General features: G+C 37.2%; 2 protein-coding genes across 3 annotated transcripts; both read right to left on the bottom strand.

Annotated features, from left to right (window-relative positions):
* Positions 1 to 58: 58 nt before the first annotated feature.
* Positions 59 to 12458, bottom strand: LOC124641149 (facilitated trehalose transporter Tret1-like). 2 transcript variants are annotated; one of them, XM_047179141.1, is made up of 7 exons: positions 12179 to 12458; positions 10059 to 10288; positions 8784 to 9107; positions 8374 to 8506; positions 4983 to 5200; positions 2160 to 2345; positions 59 to 982 (listed from the first exon to the last, which is right to left on the bottom strand). In XM_047179141.1, the coding sequence occupies exons 1-7, from the start codon at positions 12234 to 12236 to the stop codon at positions 746 to 748; spliced, it is 1386 nt and encodes a 461-aa protein (XP_047035097.1). In that variant the 5' UTR covers positions 12237 to 12458; the 3' UTR covers positions 59 to 745. The 2 variants fall into 2 exon arrangements, with proteins under 2 accessions (XP_047035097.1, XP_047035099.1); XM_047179143.1 differs by lacking the exon at positions 2160 to 2345.
* Positions 12459 to 14482: 2024 nt separating this feature from the next.
* Positions 14483 to 20958, bottom strand: LOC124641428 (trypsin 3A1-like). Its single transcript, XM_047179499.1, has 6 exons — positions 20693 to 20958; positions 19549 to 19730; positions 18885 to 18982; positions 17935 to 18102; positions 17341 to 17459; positions 14483 to 14672 (listed from the first exon to the last, which is right to left on the bottom strand). Exons 1-6 carry the CDS (start codon positions 20956 to 20958, stop codon positions 14483 to 14485), a joined length of 1023 nt encoding a protein of 340 aa, XP_047035455.1.
* Positions 20959 to 21380: the final 422 nt, after the last annotated feature.

The following is a 21380-nucleotide window of genomic DNA, read 5'->3' as shown; positions in this document are numbered from 1 at the left end:
CAACCTTTATACTAAGAGGTTTAGTTCGTATTCACTGATAACAATAAATAGACATACATTTATTATACGCAAGTTTTTCATTTTATTAGTCCTAGTTAACCTATAACATACAATATACAAAGTTCATCTTCTCATCCCGAACACCATAAAATATTCACAAAACGATCATTATACATATACAAAAAGTACTAGGAATCGATATATTCATTCTTATCTATAAGAACTACATTTTTACAAATAAATAAATTTATATTATAGTAACTTCATAACTAAATCAGTTTAATGAGATTGCAGTATATAATCCCTTAATTGAATAATTATCTTTTTGTTCTTATCCGATTAAAGTTCCTTTGTACCCCAAAATACTGGTAAGTGTAGTTGACCTAATTTCGAGAATAAATAAACTTCTATTACCTGATTCTTTAATACTTTTAGAATTAATAATTAATACCTATATTAAAATGGACCAACATATTCATACTAAAAAAAAAAACAAAACTATTGAACGAGCTTATAAAAAATAACGAAAAAGAATGAGGTACGAGAGAGTGAGGTACAAGGATATAATTAATTGCATACCTACATGATATTTTCTCAACCAAATTTTTGCACACATCACCTACATTTTTTATACAAAACTAAAAAAAATCCATAATACAACACATTTGTGCCAACCAAGGACTTTCAAATAAGGAATGTATTTTACACCTTTCAACAAAGTCTCTACAAGAAAAAGATAAGGCAATCACACAAACACAGGTTCAGTCTTTTTCCAATACTTTTGTATCTCGTCCAAGCTTTTTCCTTTAGTCTCTGGTACCCATAGTACAGTGTAGACCACCCCGAATAGAGTGACAGCCGCGAAAGTATAGAACACGACGTAAGCACCGAATTGGTTGGCTATGGGCGTGTAGAAGAGAACTGTCATTGAACTGCAGAAGAAAGAGAACGCCATTGATGCCCCTGCCATGCGTGCGCGCACCTGGAATTAGGGTGAGTGTTTTTTTTTTAATACTTTCTGAAATAAGGCTCCTTGAATTATGCAGTAGTTTAATAAATACCAAACTTTTTTGTATGTTTGTAACCTAAAGGCTTCAGAATCTTATAGTTATCGGCACGAATCTTGAGCTCTGACCTACATCTGCGCATAAGCGATTTAATAGCAAAGAACCAATCCCGACTGACGGCTATGACGCGATGCACTGCGGGCCAATCACCGCTTTACCCCGCCCACGCGCCTCACTTCATACCACAAAAGGGACCCAATAAATTACTTCTGCGGAGGTGAAGGTCAGAGCTCAAGATTCGTGCCGATAACTATACCTAACTACTGAAAAGTTTTTAAAAATAATTTCACTATCCCGGGTGACACAGGCTATATTTTGTACGGGAAAAAGTTCCCTCGGATCAGGTGAAACAGCTAGTGTTTTATATTTTCAGAAATCAATCATTTCGGATAATTTGCGGAAGGCTCTGTCAGTAAAAAAGCAGGTTATTGGAATGACATGAAATATAATTCCCCAAACATAACTTCCTCACAGCTCAATGTTATACGTACGTACAATTATATGCTACAATGGCTACATTCTAATCATGCAATGTTGCGTTAGGTCAGGGATGGCGAACCAATGGCACGCGTGCCCGTGGTGGCACGCAGCTAAATAATTTGGGCACGCCATTATTTTGCAAGTTTTCAATTGTAATTATGACCATAACGACGTACTATTAAATATTTCTCGTGGATTCAATCGGACCACATAGGAACTACTTCCCATATTCAGAATAGAGCCTATTTTATTTGGAGATCTGAGCATTAGGTACTGTTAAAATATTCTATGAAAATAAGCCCATCTAAACAAATTACTTTTTGATAATCTTTTACTTATTCTGATAACTGAGTATTTGCCATAAAGGCACGCCTCTATAATTATCATTGTGTTTTTTATTTAATTTGGCACGTAAGTCAATAAAGGTTTACCATCCCTGCGTTAGGTACTGTTTTAGTATGTCCAATTAATAATAGAAGCACACCTATTCATTTATCCGATTGTTCTTTAAATACTATAAAATGTTTCTTGATTTTCTTGTATCATTTCAATAAAGACTATTCTTCAGTTTTATGATATCTTCGAAAAGTTTGTTAAAAGTCTCAAACTTACTTGAAAAGTAAAAACCTCGGCCATTATAACCATAGGCACGGGAGCCAGTCCAGCCCCATAGGCCAGTATGCAGACACACACAGCCACGACCGGCAGCCAGCTAGCCACGCCGCTACCCAGTAGGAAGCAAGTGGCTAAGGTTGTCATACATATTGACACCACTAGGGAACTGCAGGCTAGGGGTATCTGAAAGGGCATAACGTTTTTTAGGACATTACGAAGTTTTTAGGGTTCCGTACCCACAGGGTAAAACGGGATTGCTTTCGCTCCTCTGTCCGTCGTCCGTCTGTCACCAGGCTGTATCTTATGAACCGTGATAGTTAGAGAGTTGAAATTTTCACTGATAATGTATTATTGTTGCTATAACAACAAATACTGAAAACTAGAATTAAATAAATATTTTCCCATACAACAAACGTAATTATTTGTCTGTTTTATAAATCGGTGCGGAACCCGTGGTGCGCGAGTCCGACTCGCACTTGGCTGGTTTTATTCTTGAATTTCAATAGAAAAGTTGCTTTGTTTGTGGTTAGTTCAATTTCAAATCTATATACCTAATGAATAATTATTAATATTTATAATTATGTTGTAACTAATAAGACAATGAAACGGTAGTAGGAATACTCCATTCTCCATTTGAATAGGCTCTAAACTAAAGGTAAACAATATTACAGTATTTTTTACTCTAATAGGTACCTACATATTAAACTATAAAGTAATGCTTCAATTGATTAAGTGTTATTACTGTATTTACATTGATTTTTTGTCGCATTTTATTTTTAGACTGAGTTTTTACATATCAAATATCAAGATCAATATCAAGATTGTTTATCTTAAGTTAAGTGCTTACTCAAATGTAGTGTAGAATGGTTTTATAGTTCACAGGGACGGAAATCTATCTATTAACCTTGACGATAGGAGTAATTTCGTTCTAGTATTTTATTGTGTACATTCTTCGTGAAAAGCACCTAATTCACTCGAAGAAGATAATGCATAGCGTGGATGGAATTAAAACTATGTACTGTTGAATTGCCGGCAAATCATTGAACAATAGTGTAACGTATTTTAGGCGGTAACCAGTTTCATTAGTCACCAATCAATATCATCTTACTCTAACGGTCCGGTCCAACTGGCTTCCCAATAATTATAATACATAATACCTAAGATCTAAAGTCACGCTATTGAACAACAAGTTCGCCTACCGTGCCAAATTCATATTAAAGATAAACTAGTCTTGTTTAACCTCCAGACATGTGAACTACCTACTACAGAAATTAAGAATAAAAATATTACGAACCAAGTATTCGAACTATAAACAAAAGTTGATAAAAATGGTGCCGAAGTTACAATTTATAGTTTTATTGTTTATTTTATGTGAAGGTTTAGATGTGACGAAGTTGAAATTGAAGCAAGTTTTGATATTCGGTCGGCATAATGTGCGGTATCCTTTGGGTGAATTCCTTCCGCGATTTACGGCAAAAACTTGGCCAGTGTGGAGGGGTCAGAGGGGAGATTTGACCCCTAAAGGAGCCCATTTAGAAGGGTACATTGGGGAATATTTCCGACAGTGGTTTGACCAGGAACAGTTTCTTCCTGAAGGCTGTCCTGGTGAAGACACAGTGTATGCGTTCACGAACTCAATCAACAGGACCAAGGCAACCGCGAGGGCATTCCTCGACTCCATGTTCAAAGGCTGCAACGTGCCGGTTCACCATAGAAACATATCAGGCTCCGACCCTATGTTCACACCTATAATACGTAACACCACTGAAGAGTATAGAGAAAAAGTTCTTGAAGAAGTGAACAGGAAACTTCAGGAACGCATCCATAAACTGATACCAGCTTTTAGAGAAATGAACAAGATTTTGGAGATTGAAAGTTCAGACATTTGCAAGAAAGATGGGATATGCGACTTGAGCACAACTAATAACACAATAAGTTATGTAGTTGGTAAAGAAATGTGGGTTGAAGGACCACTGTTTATTACCAACTCTGTTTTAGATTCTTTCACAATGAGTTACTACGATGGTCTGCCTTTACAAAACATTGCGTGGGGACAAGTTACGACACCGGAAAAATGGCAGTTATTGACTGAAATCACTCGACAGGACCACTACATACGATATACAACGGTGGCGAAAGATATCGGAGGGCCTCTCATGAAGTATTTGGGTGATAAGTTTAAGAACTTTGACAAAATGGCAAAGCTGGTGCTGATGATCGGCCATGATTATAATATGAACTCCATTGCAAACAACTTAGGGTTTGAAGAAGTAGTTTTACCAAATCAGTTTGAAAAGTACCCGATTGGCGGGAGTTTCGTGTTCCAAAGGTGGACGGATGGTAAAAAAGATTATTTGAAAGTGGAACATGTATATCCAAGCTGGTCACAGCTAAGGCTTGGGACTAAATTGTCTTTGGAGTATCCTCCGGAAATAGTTTTAATAACATTGAAGTGGTGCAAAACTGATGAAAACGGCTTTTGTCCTTGGACCGACTTTATAAATAAACTAGCTAGTTGATTGTTTCCCTGTATTAAAGTTTTTTTTAGTAATCACGTTTTTATTACTTTAATTTGATCTTTATTGAACCAAATTTCGATATCATATATCCTTAACAATCATTTATTTACTTTTTTGAGAGTACCTACGTTAATTTAAAAAGGTGGGGTCATTGTTTTAGATAGGTACAATTACCACCATCAGCTAGCCATTACCGGAATTTCGTCATGTGCGTTTAGAACACATACATATGTGCGAACGTGCTACAAAAGGGTAGGTAACTGTTCAAAGAATCGATTTCACAATGAAAAATGCATCTTACCTTCCTCCCAAATTTCTCAATAGACACTGTAGTAAAGAAAGACCCAGCCAACTGCAGTGAGCCCACCGCCAGCGCGAGCGTGTTAGGGCTCCACTGAGTGCCAGCACGGTGAAACACATCAGCTGCATAGTTCATGAGGGCGAAGCACCCGGAGAGCGTCTGCATCGCCATGAGGACCAGCGTCATCCGAAGCGCCGAGAAGGTCGTGCGGTCTCGAACTTTTGGGAGGTAATAGGTGCTTTGAGTATTACGTAGAGTAAAAGTTCTGATGTTCGTTGATTTGTTAAGTAGATAAAGTACAGAACCCTAGCACGTCAAGCTACTACAATCTGTCAAATGTCTTAAAAGATTTTTAACTTTATTTCGTAAAGTGTAAGGTTCAATGTTGGTTGGGAATATTTTACAGATTGAATTAGCTCGACGTGCTGGCTTCCGTACTTCATTGTGACATCGTCATCATGTCCCGAACCTTTTTCGAACTATGTAGGGGTCGGCTTCTGTACTTGATGGAAATAATACTTATACTATTGTTCTGTTTCTACACCAAAATATTTCGAATTTTCTGCCATGTTGTATGGTCAAATACATCAACACAGATTAGAAAGAGTTAATCTTAACGACGAGATTATATTACTAGTTTAATCAGATGTGCGAAGAACAATTAAGCCATAGACTAATTTAGATATTGGTTTAGAAGCGGAATTACAGCATAACGATCTCACAGATCTCACAGACATGTATTATGTAAATCCTGTTATCTCAGAATGGCTTTATTTAGACTTTACTGGTTATGTAGATAACGTACCAGCATACATAACATACATTATATTTAACTAGCTTCTGCCAGCGGTTTCACCCACATCCCGTGGGAACTCCTGCTAGGGGTCAGCTATTTAAAAAATAGCCTATATCCCTTCTCGATAAATAGGTTGGCTATCTAACACTGACTGTTTTTCTCAAATCAGACCAGTAGTTCCTGAGATTAGTGAGTTCAAGCAAACAAACAAACTTCATCATTCAGCTTTATAATATTAATAGATGATTATATGCCTTGATTTAATTGTAAGGAACTATAGGTAAATGCTGTCTTACTAAATTACTGCGACTCAAGAAATCTAGACAAAGCTAATACCTAATAATGTGAGGCTTATACAAATCAGACGGGCTGCCTTGTACCATATTTTATAGGTATTTATTCAGTGTTGCGGAAGAGCGGCATTATAGTGCATTTCTTACTTTATGTTCGTGCGTGTTTGATCGGCAAAAGCAATTATTTGTGGTATTGGGTACTTTGCAAATATTCTAGTAATTAGAGAATCCACTGTCGGTTATAATAAGTAGAGGATATGGTATATAATGATCGGGGGTGTTTGCCGTTCCTTGGCTGATATGATGATGATGATGCATTTATCCAAGAGGGTGTAAAATGAGGTTTTTATCCCTTAATTTGAAAATGTATCTTTAAAGATACAACAACTTGAAAAAAATCTGTAACATTAAATAATTGTATTTTTTTGAATTGATCGATTTAATTATAAAGTTTGACTCATGACATCACTAGGAAAAGTAAGTCTATTGCATTTTCAACAACTGGACATCCCTATTTACGTCTACCTGAAAAAATGACAGACACGAAAAGCAACAAAGCTGTAAGTTTTATTGATTTTTATTATTTTTTATATGTGATGATGTCAGGTTCTTACTATTTTATGTGTGTAACGTAATGTACTAACGATTTAGCTGAAATTATGGCATAGAAATGTATTTATCGAGCCATGACATGTTGTCAAACCTCAATGTATCTTTAAAGATACTTTGCTCAAATGTCGACTATACGACATTGTATCTTTAAAGACACATTGCCAAAAGTTAACCTATTATCGCACGTTTAATTTCTCGTAATGTTTACATAAAAAAAATATTAACTACACGCATGTGAGACCCTACAGCATGTAAGGTTCCGTAGGATAAAATTAATTTTTATTTAGATTTTTTTTGAATAATTTTTGACATAATTTCATATAAACAGTTCAGTGTTCAGTTTGCTTGGGTTTGGTTTGGTTGCATGTGCAATTTTTTTTGTTCGTATGTATTACAACGAGCAAGATCAAAGCGCATTCTAGCGTTGATTCCTGCAGGAAATGCACGATCGGACAACAGTGACACAACAGACAATGAGGAAGATAACACATCTTTGCCAGTTTATGGAATACAACATGATTCTTATAGTAGTGCCTCAACACCTTCACTGGATTCGGATAAAATGTAATGTGAGATTATGTCTAACTAAACAACGGAACTGTTTTTACGATTTCCATGTAAAAAAATAAATTTTCTTACCAATTAACTATTTTATTTTATAACCCCGATTTGGTAATGTATCCTTTTGGATACATTATCGAAAAACTATACCTTCCTCCGTATTTGGCAATGTGTAAAATAAGATACATATTATTTCAGCGCAATTACTGAAAAAAAAAATTTTTGAATATTTTTCTCTATTTCCTTATACCTCAAATAATTAGACTACAGTATTTTTTAAATAAAATTTGATAAAGATTATGCTTGCCAAATTAAGGGTTATTGTAATTTCAATAATTCCTACACTTTTCCTCGTGAACATCTAAAATGAAGATAAGCAAACTTTGTGTTTATTACCTATCTCAACATGCAAATTATCTTCCTAAACATTTCCAGGTAAACGTAAGCTTAAGGAGAATAATCTGCGTAGGTATGTGTTAATAGCCAGTATGTTTGTTCATTTTATTGCAAGACTCTTGAATACTAAGTTTTATTGCGTAGTTAGGAAAACAATAGTACTTTAACTGGAGATAATTATGTGCCGTTAGACAATAAGAAGATATTTGACGAAGATCTTATGAGTTCTTTGGTTTCTCTTCCTGGTGATAAACATACTATCAAAACGCGATGCCATACCATGCTGAGCTAGCTCGACTGGCATGGTGTCTATGTCTCTGAACTTACATTAAGGAAGGAAGAGAAATCTAATATCTTTACCTATCTCTTATCTTCTTATTATTTTTCTCCCTCTCTCTGTGTAGTGGAGTCAGCTTTCCTAATTTTCTATTTATGTACCCACATTTCGTGGGAATTTTATCCGGGCAAGGACAATAGTCCTTGCCCGGATAAAATATAACCCATGTTACTCCAGAAGAGCGTATATTTCCAGCAGTGAAAAAAATTTTCAAATTAATGATGTAGTTTCGAAGCCTTTTTGGTAGAAACAAAAATTTTTTTTCTCTTTATTATATTAGTGTAGAATGTACCTTTGGATTTCATTCAGCTATATCTTCCTATTGTCTAATGTCACATTATTATCTTCAGCTACAGTACAGTACTATTGAATAATTTGTTTTTGTTCGTACTTTACCCACACTGAGCAGTGACACCCTGGATGTTTCCTCAAACTGGCGCTGTTCCTCCTTCAGCTTGAGGATCTCTTCCACCACTACCTTGTGGTTCTTGTTCAGGCTGCGCAGCCAGGATATTGTGTTGGCGGCTTTCTGGAACAATGCGGGGATATTTTGAGGGTTGAAATAGAGGGTGCATTTTTTAGTATGATGATTACCTACATATTGTGTAAAATTTCGCTCTTGTTATCTTATCTACATATAGCTATCATTATGTTCTCTTAATACTATGAACCGCTAGTGTTATCTAAATTTTCTCATGAAGGGATAACAAAATTTTCTCATAAAACAAATACGAGCAAATCTTAAGATACTTTTATAATTTAGGACTTGAAAGACCTCTAAAATAAATCATAAACCCAGTCTATACCTTTTCCTGCCCAAGCTTCAGCAAATAATTCGGCGATTCCGGCATAAAACAAAACACGACTACATGCGCGCACGCCACCGCCAAATACACAGCTTGATTCACTCTATACGAGACGGCCATTCCAACAGCATACACGAATATGACCCCTAGTTTACACACAGTCATGTTCAGGGACCCCAAGGCCCCTCGCAGGGTGTCTTCAGAGATCTCCTTGACGTAGACTGGCACGACTACGAAGCAGCCCCCTGCCGCGAGGCCGGCTATTGCTCTCGCTGCGATGAGCGCTGATGGCATGATCGCTGTTAGTTTTATTGTCCAAGATATCTGGAATAGGAGAACAGATTGGTTTTAGTATAGGAGTTCAAACAAATTACCATATTTATTTTACTTTTTTTTATTTATTGCGATTTTATAAACGTCAATTTATTGCTTTCCCTCTCGTTAAAATATGGCACCATTTGAAGCATCACCGCCCAATTCCCTATACTTAATACCCATACGTGTTTAAAGTTTCAAGATTTTGAAAATCTTGGGCAATGATAGCTCATGTTCAAGACAAGTCCCATTCGAAATTATAGTAAAGTAAATGTACTATTTGAAGGGCACAATAAAATGCACTTAAGCATCACAAATGACCCTTTAATTACCCAATTTCCTTAACGATGCTAATTGTTAGAAACACCTACAATATTCAAGAACACGGCCTTCCAACTATCTTTTGCGAAAACAAGTTTGTCGTACATTTATTATGTAAAACAAATATTTATCTACGTAGTATGTATGTATGCATATAAGATCTACGTAAGGCTTAGTTCTTCGTATTTACTTAGACAACATTCGATGCAGCAGATTCCGTTTTATCGGTTACGTCATATTAGTTTTTCCATTTATCTTCATTCAGAATTCTCAAGCTGGATTATTTGAGCGTTTTTTTTAAGTGCAAAAACATGGTGAAGGAATTCTTCCCTTACAACTGGTCCCATTTGTTTTAGGCTTTTTATCGTCCCACCGCTGGGCACAGGCTTCTTCTCACACGGGGAGGGTCCCGCTGGTCCCATAACCACAGTAAAAGCGCTTTCATAATAGTGGATTTTTCGCGTTCATTACGCGCCACATACTCCAAATAACAACATACATCGCGCGGTTTCACGTGTCGTCGCCTCTCGGAAATCGAACGGAAAATCCACTAGTGTGAAATCGCTGTAAGAGTGCAGATTTTCAAATGTTTTCTTGTATAAAGTGTCTAATACACTTTCGACACAAATTAATACTTACACAAGACAACAAAGACACTAATATCACACAGATCTTCCTCCCAATATGATCAGACGCGTAACTAAAGAACGGTATCCCAGTAATGGCGGCGAGCGGTAGTGCGGCGGCCATCCACGAGATGTCGCTGTCAGTGAGCGGCGCTTGAGCAGGCGTTGATGCAGACTTAAGGAGCGGGCCCATGGGAGACAGCCAGCCGATCTGGATGCCGTATGTGAACGTTGGGATGGTTGCTGGAAGAATATTAAAGAGGGTTTTTTTGAATGCTTTTACTAAAGAGTGGATGAAAATTGTTGACTGAAAAAAAATTGTGGCTTTAGTTTGTTATTAAAGGTGTGTTTTGGAAGAGATTTGTTGACTGCAACTGCATTAACTGAGACTGCAAGTGCTGCTGCCGCGTTGATGGAAAGCCATTCATATGAATACGTACAAATCAGCAATGCAGCTAGGGTTGCCAACTATACTGTTTTTCACTAAATTATACTTTTTACTGTTTAACAAAAAAAAAGTATACAAAATACTGTTTTCAGCATCAAAATGCAGACACATTATTATGTGTTACATTTAGACGCTCACAAATATATTTTTACAAAAATAATAAATAAATACTGTTTGTTTTGCTAAAATACTGTTTAATCATCTTCATAGACCTGAATATACTTTATTTCTTGTAAAAAAAGTTGGCAACCCTAAATGCAGCTGCTGCCGATTTTGGCAAAGAGCAGGTTAGCGCGAAAACAGAAAAATAAATTGTAATTGATTCTTTCATTAAAGGGGTAACATGTTAAATATTGCAGTTTAATTACTGTGCAGTCATTATCGTTTTCATTATAAATTACGCGGAACTATGCTGTAACTACTGAAACGTTTGCTTATGATTCAATGGCGTGACTTGCCATTTTTCAGTTTTCATGAAATAAAATATACTGTTGATAATTAATAGTGACATGTATGCCTTCTACAATAAATTGTTTATTTATTCTAGTAATTGCTGTGTTGTTTAACGTTACATTCAATTTTAATGAATATTTATGTACTAAGGTTCTTAATAGTAAATTTCAATCCTTCAGCAAGGTCGTAAGATTTTACTGAAAAAAAAGAAAATTTGCTTGTTGGAGATGCTTCTTTTTTTACCAACCTTTTTCTTTATTTTCATACTTATTTGTTTTTTGTGTGTTTTTGGTTTTATGTAGGTAAGTACTTTTGTGGATAGCTCCGATACTGGTTTAAATTAAATACTGTTGCAATGTCAATTCATAGTTATTTAAGATGATTTCAGCAAGGTTTAGCAGTTAAGAGATTTTTAAACCATTGTTTCGAATTACTTTTTAAGCATACCATATGTAATATAGGTCGGCATTTTCGTCAAAACGCCCACCTATATTACGCAAATATTGTCAGATATGTTCAAATTGCAATACATTGTTTTCAGTATAGAATAGAAAAGACTAATAGGAAGGTGTTAATTTTTGAAAGTTTATTGCTTACACAGTGATTGGACATAAATTGTAACGTAGGTATGTAACGGCTACATGGTGACCACATATTAATACCCTCCTGATTTCGCAGACTAGGCAGGAATGTAGGTACCTTTTTAGCATGGTAAAAATGTTTTTAAAATGGTAGCATCTACCTACATAGTTAATTATTTCCTGGTAGAACGTTATGTTATATTAACGTTAGGCTTTCATGATTTGAACATTAGGTACTTCTGTAATTATTTTATATTGTAATTTTCCTGTCCTAGACTATCTGTACCTATAACTTGATATTACCTATATAGTACCTACCTAAATAAATGTGTTAGTTGTACTCTACGAATGTTGTTTATATGTAAAGCTCAGCTAATTTGAAGTTTCTAAATAAATTATTGTTTACATTCCATTTGCAACGGTGTTATGTTGCACAGTGCATCTAAAGTGCAATTTGAATTATAATTAAAATATTCTGACTGCATTGCTCTGTCATTGATCGGTTTACTTTTGACATTGTAGGTAAGCAATTGCAGCCTATGGCATCGGTAGAATGCGTCAGTCGAACGTGACACCCATTAAAATAAGACATCCTTCAAACAATGCAATAATAGTAATATTTTAATTAATATACCCTTGAAATAAACTCACCAACTAAAGCAGTCAATATCTGCTTTTTAGAACTACTTTCGTTTTTCCGCCGGTCCATGGCTGAATATATTCCGGGCGCCGTGTCAGATATTACGAAAAAAAAAACAAAGTCGCTTGTAGGTTATTTTTTAGACACTATCACTAAAAATAGATGCATGACAGAATTCGATGTTCTGTTATCACTTTTCGTATTTCGCGGTTCACGTTTTCATTGAAAATGTCAAAATTTCGCGATTATTCTTGGTGCGCTTGCGTTTCAATTGACGTCTGTCAAGCGACTACTTTTTATAACCTATAATCATGAGCATGTGTACGCTAACAGTTATGCGGACACAACGTTATGTCATACCCATCAGTTTTCCTCAAATGATCCTTATGAACCAGGATTAGAGTTGAAAATCACGTGCCATGCATTTTATCATGCGCTCTGAAGTTTTGGCGTCGTACCGGCTGACCGATTTCGTTGACCGTTCTTAGATAATGATTTAAGCGATTATAGACCTTGAAAGGTTGAACATAAAGGTTGTTTGTGTTTGTTTAGGGGAGGACCTAATATTGGTGGTAATGCATTCGATCAGTGGGTTTCCCTTTGATTTCACAGAAGACATGAATGATTCCGTACATGATATGTGGTGCCATATTAGATGTCTTCATGATATCAATGGCTAGTTTTCCTGTTTGTATTGGCAGTTATTGGAATTAATTCGATTGTTCCTGGAATTGGCGCCTGCTTGACTACGATTGATGAAGACAATAGATAGTAGGTATGTATAAAGGTATATAGATCTACGGATTTTCAGATGGGAGTTTCTTATAGCGTGGGCTCTCGGGAGTCAGATTGAATTCATTTTGAATCCAGATTAGAGGTTAACTCAGCTCTTAAGCTATGGGTTCCGTTGTCAATATTTCAAATATTTACCTATTCATGTAATTCAGGTAACCACAAGCGGGAAAACCTGAAATCCTTTTCACAGCTTCTTTATAATTTTGGTCGACTGATTTGGTAAATATTAGCAAATACCGATACTCGGATTTTTGGCTGCTCACTTTTCGAAGATGGAGTTATAATTATGTACATGTCGAAGAAATAAACATCTGCAATGGTACAAGTACGAGAGCACAAAAAATTATTAGACTTTGTACCATGACGTAGATGTGGCATTCACCGGCATTTTTTGCAGCTTATGAGCTTACGATTTTCAGTACGTAAAAAGTTACTGAGCCTCAGAAAGCACGCTGTTCTCAACTCTCGTTAGTACATCTTTGAACTTTTTACAAGACACGATCTTTGACTGTAACATATAGTCTTGAAGCCAAACAACTACCAATAACAAGCACTATGAAGTCCGCTATGAAGTCGGTTAAAGATAAATACTGTAAAAAAAAGTTAAATTCTCAACTGTAACCTAACCGGTACAAAGACTGGGAGCACATTTTAACATACCTAGGCAGATGAAGAAAAGAACGATCACCAACAAAGGTCTATTAAAATTACAAAATACCTGACTAGACTCTACATTATATAGTAGGTATGCAAAATCTGTGTTCGCTGATGCATACTTTAATGTCTAGGTTATTTTGCTATATAGTATTTTTTATTTGTATTTTGCAATTTTGATAGTGCCAATGGACTTTGGATGTTGACTGTACCAGAACGACACATTGGCGTCTAAATATCAGATCTTATCTCCTCTGCAAACGGATGGTACTACAACATTACTAACTTTGATCAGAGTTACGTAACTATCTTCTATATTGTTTATGTTTATGTGATAAATGATGGAGTTAATATTGACAAGAGAAGTTAGGCGTCATGGTGAGTTGGTGATGCTGTTAGTGCATCAAATATGTATGTCTCGTATATATGGTACGGCACTGTGAGGCAAACAGATGTTTCTTCTGGTTACTTGCTCTACCAATCAATTTTAATGTTCAACGAAAAAACGAACAGACAGATTAAGTGTAAAATTCTTAATTACAGTAGAAAATCTATAAGAATTAAATACCCTTCCACAAAATTGCTGGGAAGTTGGTTCATAACCGTCTCTTCTTTCCAGCCAGAATGCTATGCTACGTAGTGGTGAAAGGGGGACGTTTTTTGGGTGGATGCCGAAAGGACGTGAAAAAGTGCTAATTGAGTAAGGCTTATTTCAAAAAAACTTCTATTGCTTTGAAAGAATCCTTTATGAAAGCAAAAATGGACCACAGGACCGAACAGACAATTTTAGAGACTTTTTTGTTCCAGATTCATAAAATTGAAATACAGAAACTTCCAGAAACAACTCTTTATTAAAACACCATCTCTCAGTCGTGCCTAGAGTCCGGCTTGGTGACGGTGTCCATGGCGTGCATGTCATCCAGCATCTTCTGTGGCAAGTCCACGTGCAGACCCTCGTGAGGCATCTGCGGTACTATCTCAGGGTGGATCTCCTGGATGGCGTCCACCAGCTCAGCTGTCGTCTTGTAGGATGCTATCGTTGCTTTTACGAAGTCCCTGTGTGATTAACAAAAACTTATATCATCATCATCATCTCAGGACGGAGGACTCCCATAGGACGTCCACTGCTGAACTTAGGCCGCCTTAGGCGACCTGCATCCAGCGTCTTCCGGCGACCTTTATAAGGTCGTCTGTCCACTTAAATATTGTTCATTATTTCAGTATCAGTTAGGAATATTATGGTAATTCAGCCTTTTTATCGTCCCACTGCTGGGCATAGGCCTCCTCTCACACGGAGAAGCATTGAGCATTAATCATCATGACATCACAATAAAAAATAAAGTTTTTAAAAAGGGTAGGTACTAAGTTATATTTTTGATAATAGTAGGTACTAGGAGGTATCAAAATACACAGTGTTTCGAATTCGAAAGCTAATGATGTCTCTACAATTTTGTACTAGATCAATGTAAAGTGAAAGTTTAATTTACTGTCATTTCTACGAATTAGGTAGGTAAGTACCGAATTTATGCTAATAATAGCCATAATATAATTATGCTGTCACAATAATTCTTATCTGTTATCGCTCAAACTTGTTAAGTTAGGTCTTAGACTTTGTAAGTATAAAGAGATCAAAGTAAATTTTCTTATGTTTAAAAAATTATATATGTATATTATTATATATTTTTTGTATGTAATACTTTGAAATAAATAATTCTAACTAATCCATTTAGTTTATAATATAATTAATTAAATACTTGACATTTATTTGAATAAGAAAATAACATATGCAACAGTGGCGTAGCGTGGAGGGGTGCAGGGGGGGGGGGGGGGGGCAAATTCCCCAGGCGGCAGCTTTTAGGGGGCGGCAAAATTTACCCAATGAAAAAAAAATGTTCGCAACTAGTATCTGCGCCGCTACATAAAACTGTCTAACAATAACAAAACATTAAACAAGAAAGTTGAAACTTTTTAAACTTAAAATTAATAGGCATGATGACAGTAATCAAAAATCATTAAAATAATATATTTATTAAATTAAACTTGAAGCTTAGAATATAAAACGTGCATTGTTTTCTTTATTAATAATGTGATTAATATGTATTTTTATAAAATAAAATTACGAAATAAGGCAATCCGCCATGATATCTTGAACACCAATCAGAGCTCGTGACGTCATCTCTCAAAACAACTCGCGCGAAAGCGCGCGAACGTCATATTTCGTTATTGTGAACTTCCACTGCGATCTTTGTTTTTAATTCATTAATTGTTTATAACACGAGTTATGGAGCCCGGATTTATCAAGGCAAACAGCGCTAATTTGCCTAGAATTTATATCATAATGCTGGGAGAGTTTTTGGCATCAAATAAAGATTTTTGTTCAGCTGAATTTAGAAATGTTAAAACTTCCATGTAAGTATACTAGTTTAATTAAAAAAACTTCCATGTAAGTGTATTAGTTTAATTTAAAAAAAACTTCTATGTTAGAATCCAGAGAACTATGTAATAACTTACATCAAAGTGATCTTCACAAAAATAAAGTTGTATTGCCCAGGGCAATATTGCTTTTGAATCTCGCCTTGCAAGTTTAAGCCACTTGTTTCGTATTTTTTTATTGTGAGGAACGTACACAAATAACTTATCAGGAGTTGTTTTGGATGTGTTCTTACACTGGGGGACCCCACAACACCGAAATGCCCGTATGTATGCCCTTTCGAATTCATATTTAATAACACAAAAAACTTAATTATTGCACGAGCGTTGTTTACTTGCGTCTTGTAATTTCAGTCGTGACGTCACAAGTGACGACATGACACTGACAAGCGTTTTCGCGCCGGATTCAAAATGGACAGAGAAAAATGCAATTATTTGATAAAAAAAAACTTCGCATTTTCTTAAAATTAACAATTTTTCATATAAAATAGACGTATACCTACATCATACAAAGGAATTTAAAAATTTGTCATCATGCCTATTACTGTTAAAATTTGGTATTTAAAACACACGTGTAATTTTGGTTTTAAGTCTTAAATAAAAAAAATAAAAAAATTTCGCGCTTGCTTCGCTCGCGTATTCAGAAACTGTATGCCCTTATTTTTACATTTGTCAACAAACAAAACGTTAAGTACGTGTGGGCTAAATTTTACGTAATATTTGGTTTAAGTACGATAAAAATTTCGCGCTCGCTTCGCTCGCGCATTTGTTAAACAGTCTAAAGTAGCCCCGCTTTTTAAATTATTTCAATTTCATATATACTTATAGGTACCTACTTCGCTAGCCTGCGTACCTAAAAGAATTTTAAAACCTTCAAGAAATCAAGTAACAAAGATATAAAAGTCTACTTGAGAACCTCCCCCTTCTGCCGGGGCTGCGGGTTGTTCGAAAGAGTTACCGCGGCTCTGGAACATAAAAGGCCTTCGACGGAACACGACGGTTTTTAGTCAGTAAGAGTCTGACACTCCCTCGCCGCTGCTAACCCACAGCGGGAAGGGTCATTTGATGATTTTTAATGTCGATACAAAAAAAAAACCTTTTTTTTGAAGTCGGTTAAACTTATTAAACACTTGTTATAAAAAAATACACGGGAAGGGGCGGCAAAATCGACAACTGCCCCGGGCGGCAGATACCCACGCTACGCCAATGATATGCAACCAATACCTACACCTTTTGATCAACTGATTCCGGAACCTGAAAAAACTTACTCCAAATATTCGTAAAATCTATTCACCTGAAGTAGAAAGCCTTGACAAAGACCGCTGGCTGGTACTCATGGCCGCATCGCTCAGGACCGAAGCTCATTATACCCATTAGCCTGTTCTGTTGTACGGCCGGTGCGCCTGCATCGAACTGATAGCAACGTGGGGTGAGTAACATGTTTATATTGTTTCTTGTTAGGTGTGCTTTGTTGTGTGAATTGCTGTTGCTTTTAAAATAGGGTGATTTTTTGTTTTTGTACTTAATTATAACGTTACTTTTACATGAAAGGATTAATTGTGCCAGTGTGTGTCATTTCAAGAGCGGTGAGCAGTTTCCGAAGATTAATTCCACTACAAGAAAGGTAGTTGCACATGTGAGCTGTAGCTGTAATGCGCCTGATCAGTAAGTGTAACCAGCTACTGTTGTGACCTGGTGGACTTTGCTGAGTACTACTAAATAGACCTATGCATCATCATGATCATACAAAGTAGGGAGGTCTCATTTCAGCAGTCGCCAAAATCGGCCAGCCGTTTCACGTGGTTACTACAATTTATTTCGCTTCCCTTCTCCACCATTTCGTATTTCAGAATTTATAATATTATGTTTGCGAGATCAACAGTCTTACCAAGCAAGCATCCCTAGTCCCGTTCCTGAGAGAAGCGCAGAAGAAGTCGGGTGTGAACTGGAAGCCGTTGACGAGCTGGTATGCGTCCACGCAGTAGTGGTGGGAGCGCACCTTTAGACGCGCCGTCATCAGGTCCGGGGTGTACTCCCTGAATGCTGTGTCTGTGCCCTGGGATGATGAATAGTGAGTTCCAAGTGATTATTTAAATTGTGTAGCAGACAATTGTCATGATCATTGTTTTAATCACGCCGAAAATCCCATTGTCCAGCATAGGTACGATGACGGAATTCGGCTATTGGCTATACGTACCTAGGCTCCAACATACACTGCGTACAAACTGTTTGTGGACGATACAAAAGACACTTAAAAGTTCTTTCATAAGTGTATACCTTTCATAAGTGATAGGCATGACATGACTGCCGTATTGTATAATTACTAAGAACTTTATACGAAGCCAGTAATGTTGGCGACATTCGTGCAGACAAACGAGCGTTGGTCAATGACTAGAAAAATAGACGAGAGCTCTATTGTCACCAGAGTTTTTGGCCAGCGCTGGCTAAGGGTCCGTTCAAACAGACCGGCTCGGAGAGCATCGGCGTGCATTTTTCTTTTCACACCTACCGGAGCCGATCGGCTGCGCGAGCATTAAAGAGCATGCAATCGGAGCCAAACGTCAAGAAAATGTACGCGATCTCTCTTATTATTTCACACCGAGCGCCTTCGAGCATTCTTAATGACAAAAGCAGTGCGCATCCAAAAATAAACCTTACTACAAATACTAAGTACTCCATTTTCAACGTGTTAAAAATTTGCTCTTCTCTCCGAGCCGGTCTGTCTGAACGGACCTAAGCTTGAAAAACTGTTTACACTAGGTAAATACCAAGTCAACGCTGGCTGCCAGTCTTAGTGGCAGCCAGTGATGGCTTCGTGTAAACTATGCTAAGTATTACCCTGGTAGCTCCCCAGCCCGTGACGACGATGAAGCTCTGAGCAAACGGCTCCTTGATGCCCTCGTAGATCTTCAGCAAATTCACTTGTCTGTGGAACTCTACAACAAACATACTCCAACTTATTATGAAAACTGCCGCGAGTAGTGGCTTAAACCAGACTTAAAACATCTTGGTTTGTTACGCTAATTAGGATAGTTCTGTCATCCGTATTACAGAATGTAGACGAAGAGAGGACTGTTTAGTACTTTAGACGATTCGCCTGTGGTTAGAAAAATATCCACAGATAATCAGGAACAAATATTTACAACATTCGTCAATCGTTCCGCGTTTTATGCGCCGTTGCTTTTTGCAATATGTTGATAGGTACGTGTTTTTGATGAAAAAATAAAACAGCATGAATCAAATCTCTGTGCTCATTTATTTTGATCTGAAGCTGCTGCTGACCAATCATTTCTAGGTAGTTATGTGTAGGTAACAGGCATTCATCGTTGAGAACTACTCCGCGCACCTATATAAAAAGCTTAAGCCTTTCTCCATAAAGGTTCTATCTTACATTGAAATCATGTTTCGTCCTAAGAGCGCGTTCAAACATATACAATGCTCAGCTTTATAATATGACTATATCCATGTATACTATTCAAAGTTTGTTCTAAAATGTCCTTACCGAGATTCTCAGAAAGTTTCAACAGTGCCACATCAGCGTGGGGGACGGGTTCCTCCTCAAACTTGGGGTGTCTCACTGCCCCCACGACGTCCACCAGCGTGCCGCCCTCGTGGGGGCGAGCGCTGCCCACGCGCACCTTCACGTACTGACCCAGGGTTTTGAGAGGAGACACGTGGAGAACGCTAGGGTGATACAAGTTGGTACATAACATTAAGAAGTAGGATGTCCACCGTTGAACGTAGGACTTCCATATGGATTTCCAAATGTTTCAGTTGGAATTTGCGACAAATACCTCTGTACGCCTTTTTTTAGATCAAACCAACTCGTCGATGGAGTACTGCGTTTACCAATCCGAAGAGAGGAATTCGGGGTAAGTCCGATCATGTTTTATTATTAGTCTATCAGAAATCTTAATGATTGTTTGTGATTGCCTAAGGTGTAATTATTAGTAATTATTGTAATTATTGTAGTGTAATTATTAGTTTTTATCTTATTTATTTTCATGAATTCAAAAAAAACATTTTCTTCCAATCATGAGTGAGTCCATCTATCTGTAAGTCTACATAAGTAGATCGATCGTAGTAGATCTTATATTATTTGAGGTTTAAAGCTGTAGGAAGGTTATATGTATGTACTTATACGTATCTACTGGTAATATAAATTATAAGGTAATATAAATAAAAAGTCGTGGTGGCCTAGTGGGTAAAGGACCAATCTCTCAAGTATGAGGGCGCGGGTTCGATCCCAGGTCAGGCAAGTACCAATGCAACTTTTCTAAGTCTGTATGTACTTTCTAAGTATATCTTAGACACCATTGGCTGTGTTTCGGATGGCACGTTAAACTGTAGGTCCCGGCTGTCATTGAACATCCTTGGCAGTCGTTACGGGTAGTCAGAAGCCAGTAAGTCTGACACCAGTCTAACCAAGGGGTATCGGGTTGCCCGGGTAACTGGGTTGAGGAGGTCAGATAGGCAGTCGCTTCTTGTAAAGCACTGGTACTCAGCTGAATCCGGTTAGACTGGAAGCCGACCCCAACATGATTGGGAAAAAGGCTCGGAGGATGACTGGTAATATAAATTCTAGTTAATCTGCCAAACCTCTATGCTCTTTTACTTACAACTCATGCGAATAACAATATACTTACTAATTCAAGCAATGTGCAGCAGTCACAACCCAGTTCACATCGACAATAGTACCCGCACACCACAATCTCCCATTTATAATAACAGCAGCCATGTAAGGAAAGTTCTTGGTATCCGTGGCGTTACCCCCCCTTATTCTAAGGTTCGTCTTCGGCTGCGTGATGAAGGTCTGATGTTCGTTCCGTATGCGGAGAGCCCCTCCCGCTGGTTTCCGATGATGCTTGCGGTGGTGGTGACGACGACCATCCTCGTTGAGTAGTTGAGGCATGTCATCGTCTGTGCCGAGGCGAAGATCTTTGGAGGAAGAATAGTCAAAAGGTTTTTTAAAGAATTTTTGTGCATCACTACATAGTATAAAACAAAGTCGCTTTCTCTGTTCCTACATCCCTATGTATGCTTAAATCTTTAAAACTACGCAACGGATTTTGATGCGGTTTTTTTAGCAGATTGAGTGATTGAAGCGAAAGGTTTATATGGACCTATGTAGGTAGTCTCAGCATTGTACCCGTGCGAAGCCGGGGCGGGTCGCTAGTACACAATAAAGAAAGACAACAGGAAATCATTAATTTACAAAGTTATTGCTGATTTCGAAAGAAATTTCTTCCAACATAACATATATGTATGTAGGTTATGTTGAGGCTAACGAAAGGATGGAGGATCGCCAGGGTCAAGTGGGTTGAGTTGAGAAGG

This window comes from Helicoverpa zea, chromosome 22, assembly GCF_022581195.2.
Source record: "Helicoverpa zea isolate HzStark_Cry1AcR chromosome 22, ilHelZeax1.1, whole genome shotgun sequence".
NCBI lineage: Eukaryota > Metazoa > Arthropoda > Insecta > Lepidoptera > Noctuidae > Helicoverpa > Helicoverpa zea.
This window is presented reverse-complemented; position numbering and strand designations above follow the sequence as displayed.

What these genes read in the sequence shown, in the direction of transcription:
- LOC124641149 (XM_047179141.1), bottom strand. Translation starts at nt 12,236, where the DNA reads ATGGACCGGCGGAAAAACGAAAGTAGTTCTAAAAAGCAGATATTGACT. An exon ending in GATATTGACTGCTTTAGTTG is followed by an intron (nt 10,289 to 12,178) that starts GTGAGTTTATTT and finishes ATATTCTTCCAG; the next exon opens with CAACCATCCCAACGTTCACA. An exon ending in CCGAGGTTTTTACTTTTCAA is followed by an intron (nt 983 to 2,159) that starts GTAAGTTTGAGA and finishes CCCTAATTCCAG; the next exon opens with GTGCGCGCACGCATGGCAGG.
- LOC124641428 (XM_047179499.1), bottom strand. Translation starts at nt 20,958, where the DNA reads ATGCCTCAACTACTCAACGAGGATGGTCGTCGTCACCACCACCGCAAG. An exon ending in GAAACTTTCTGAGAATCTCG is followed by an intron (nt 18,983 to 19,548) that starts GTAAGGACATTT and finishes TGTTTGTTGTAG; the next exon opens with AGTTCCACAGACAAGTGAAT. An exon ending in CGGGCTGGGGAGCTACCAGG is followed by an intron (nt 18,103 to 18,884) that starts GTAATACTTAGC and finishes TCATCATCCCAG; the next exon opens with GGCACAGACACAGCATTCAG.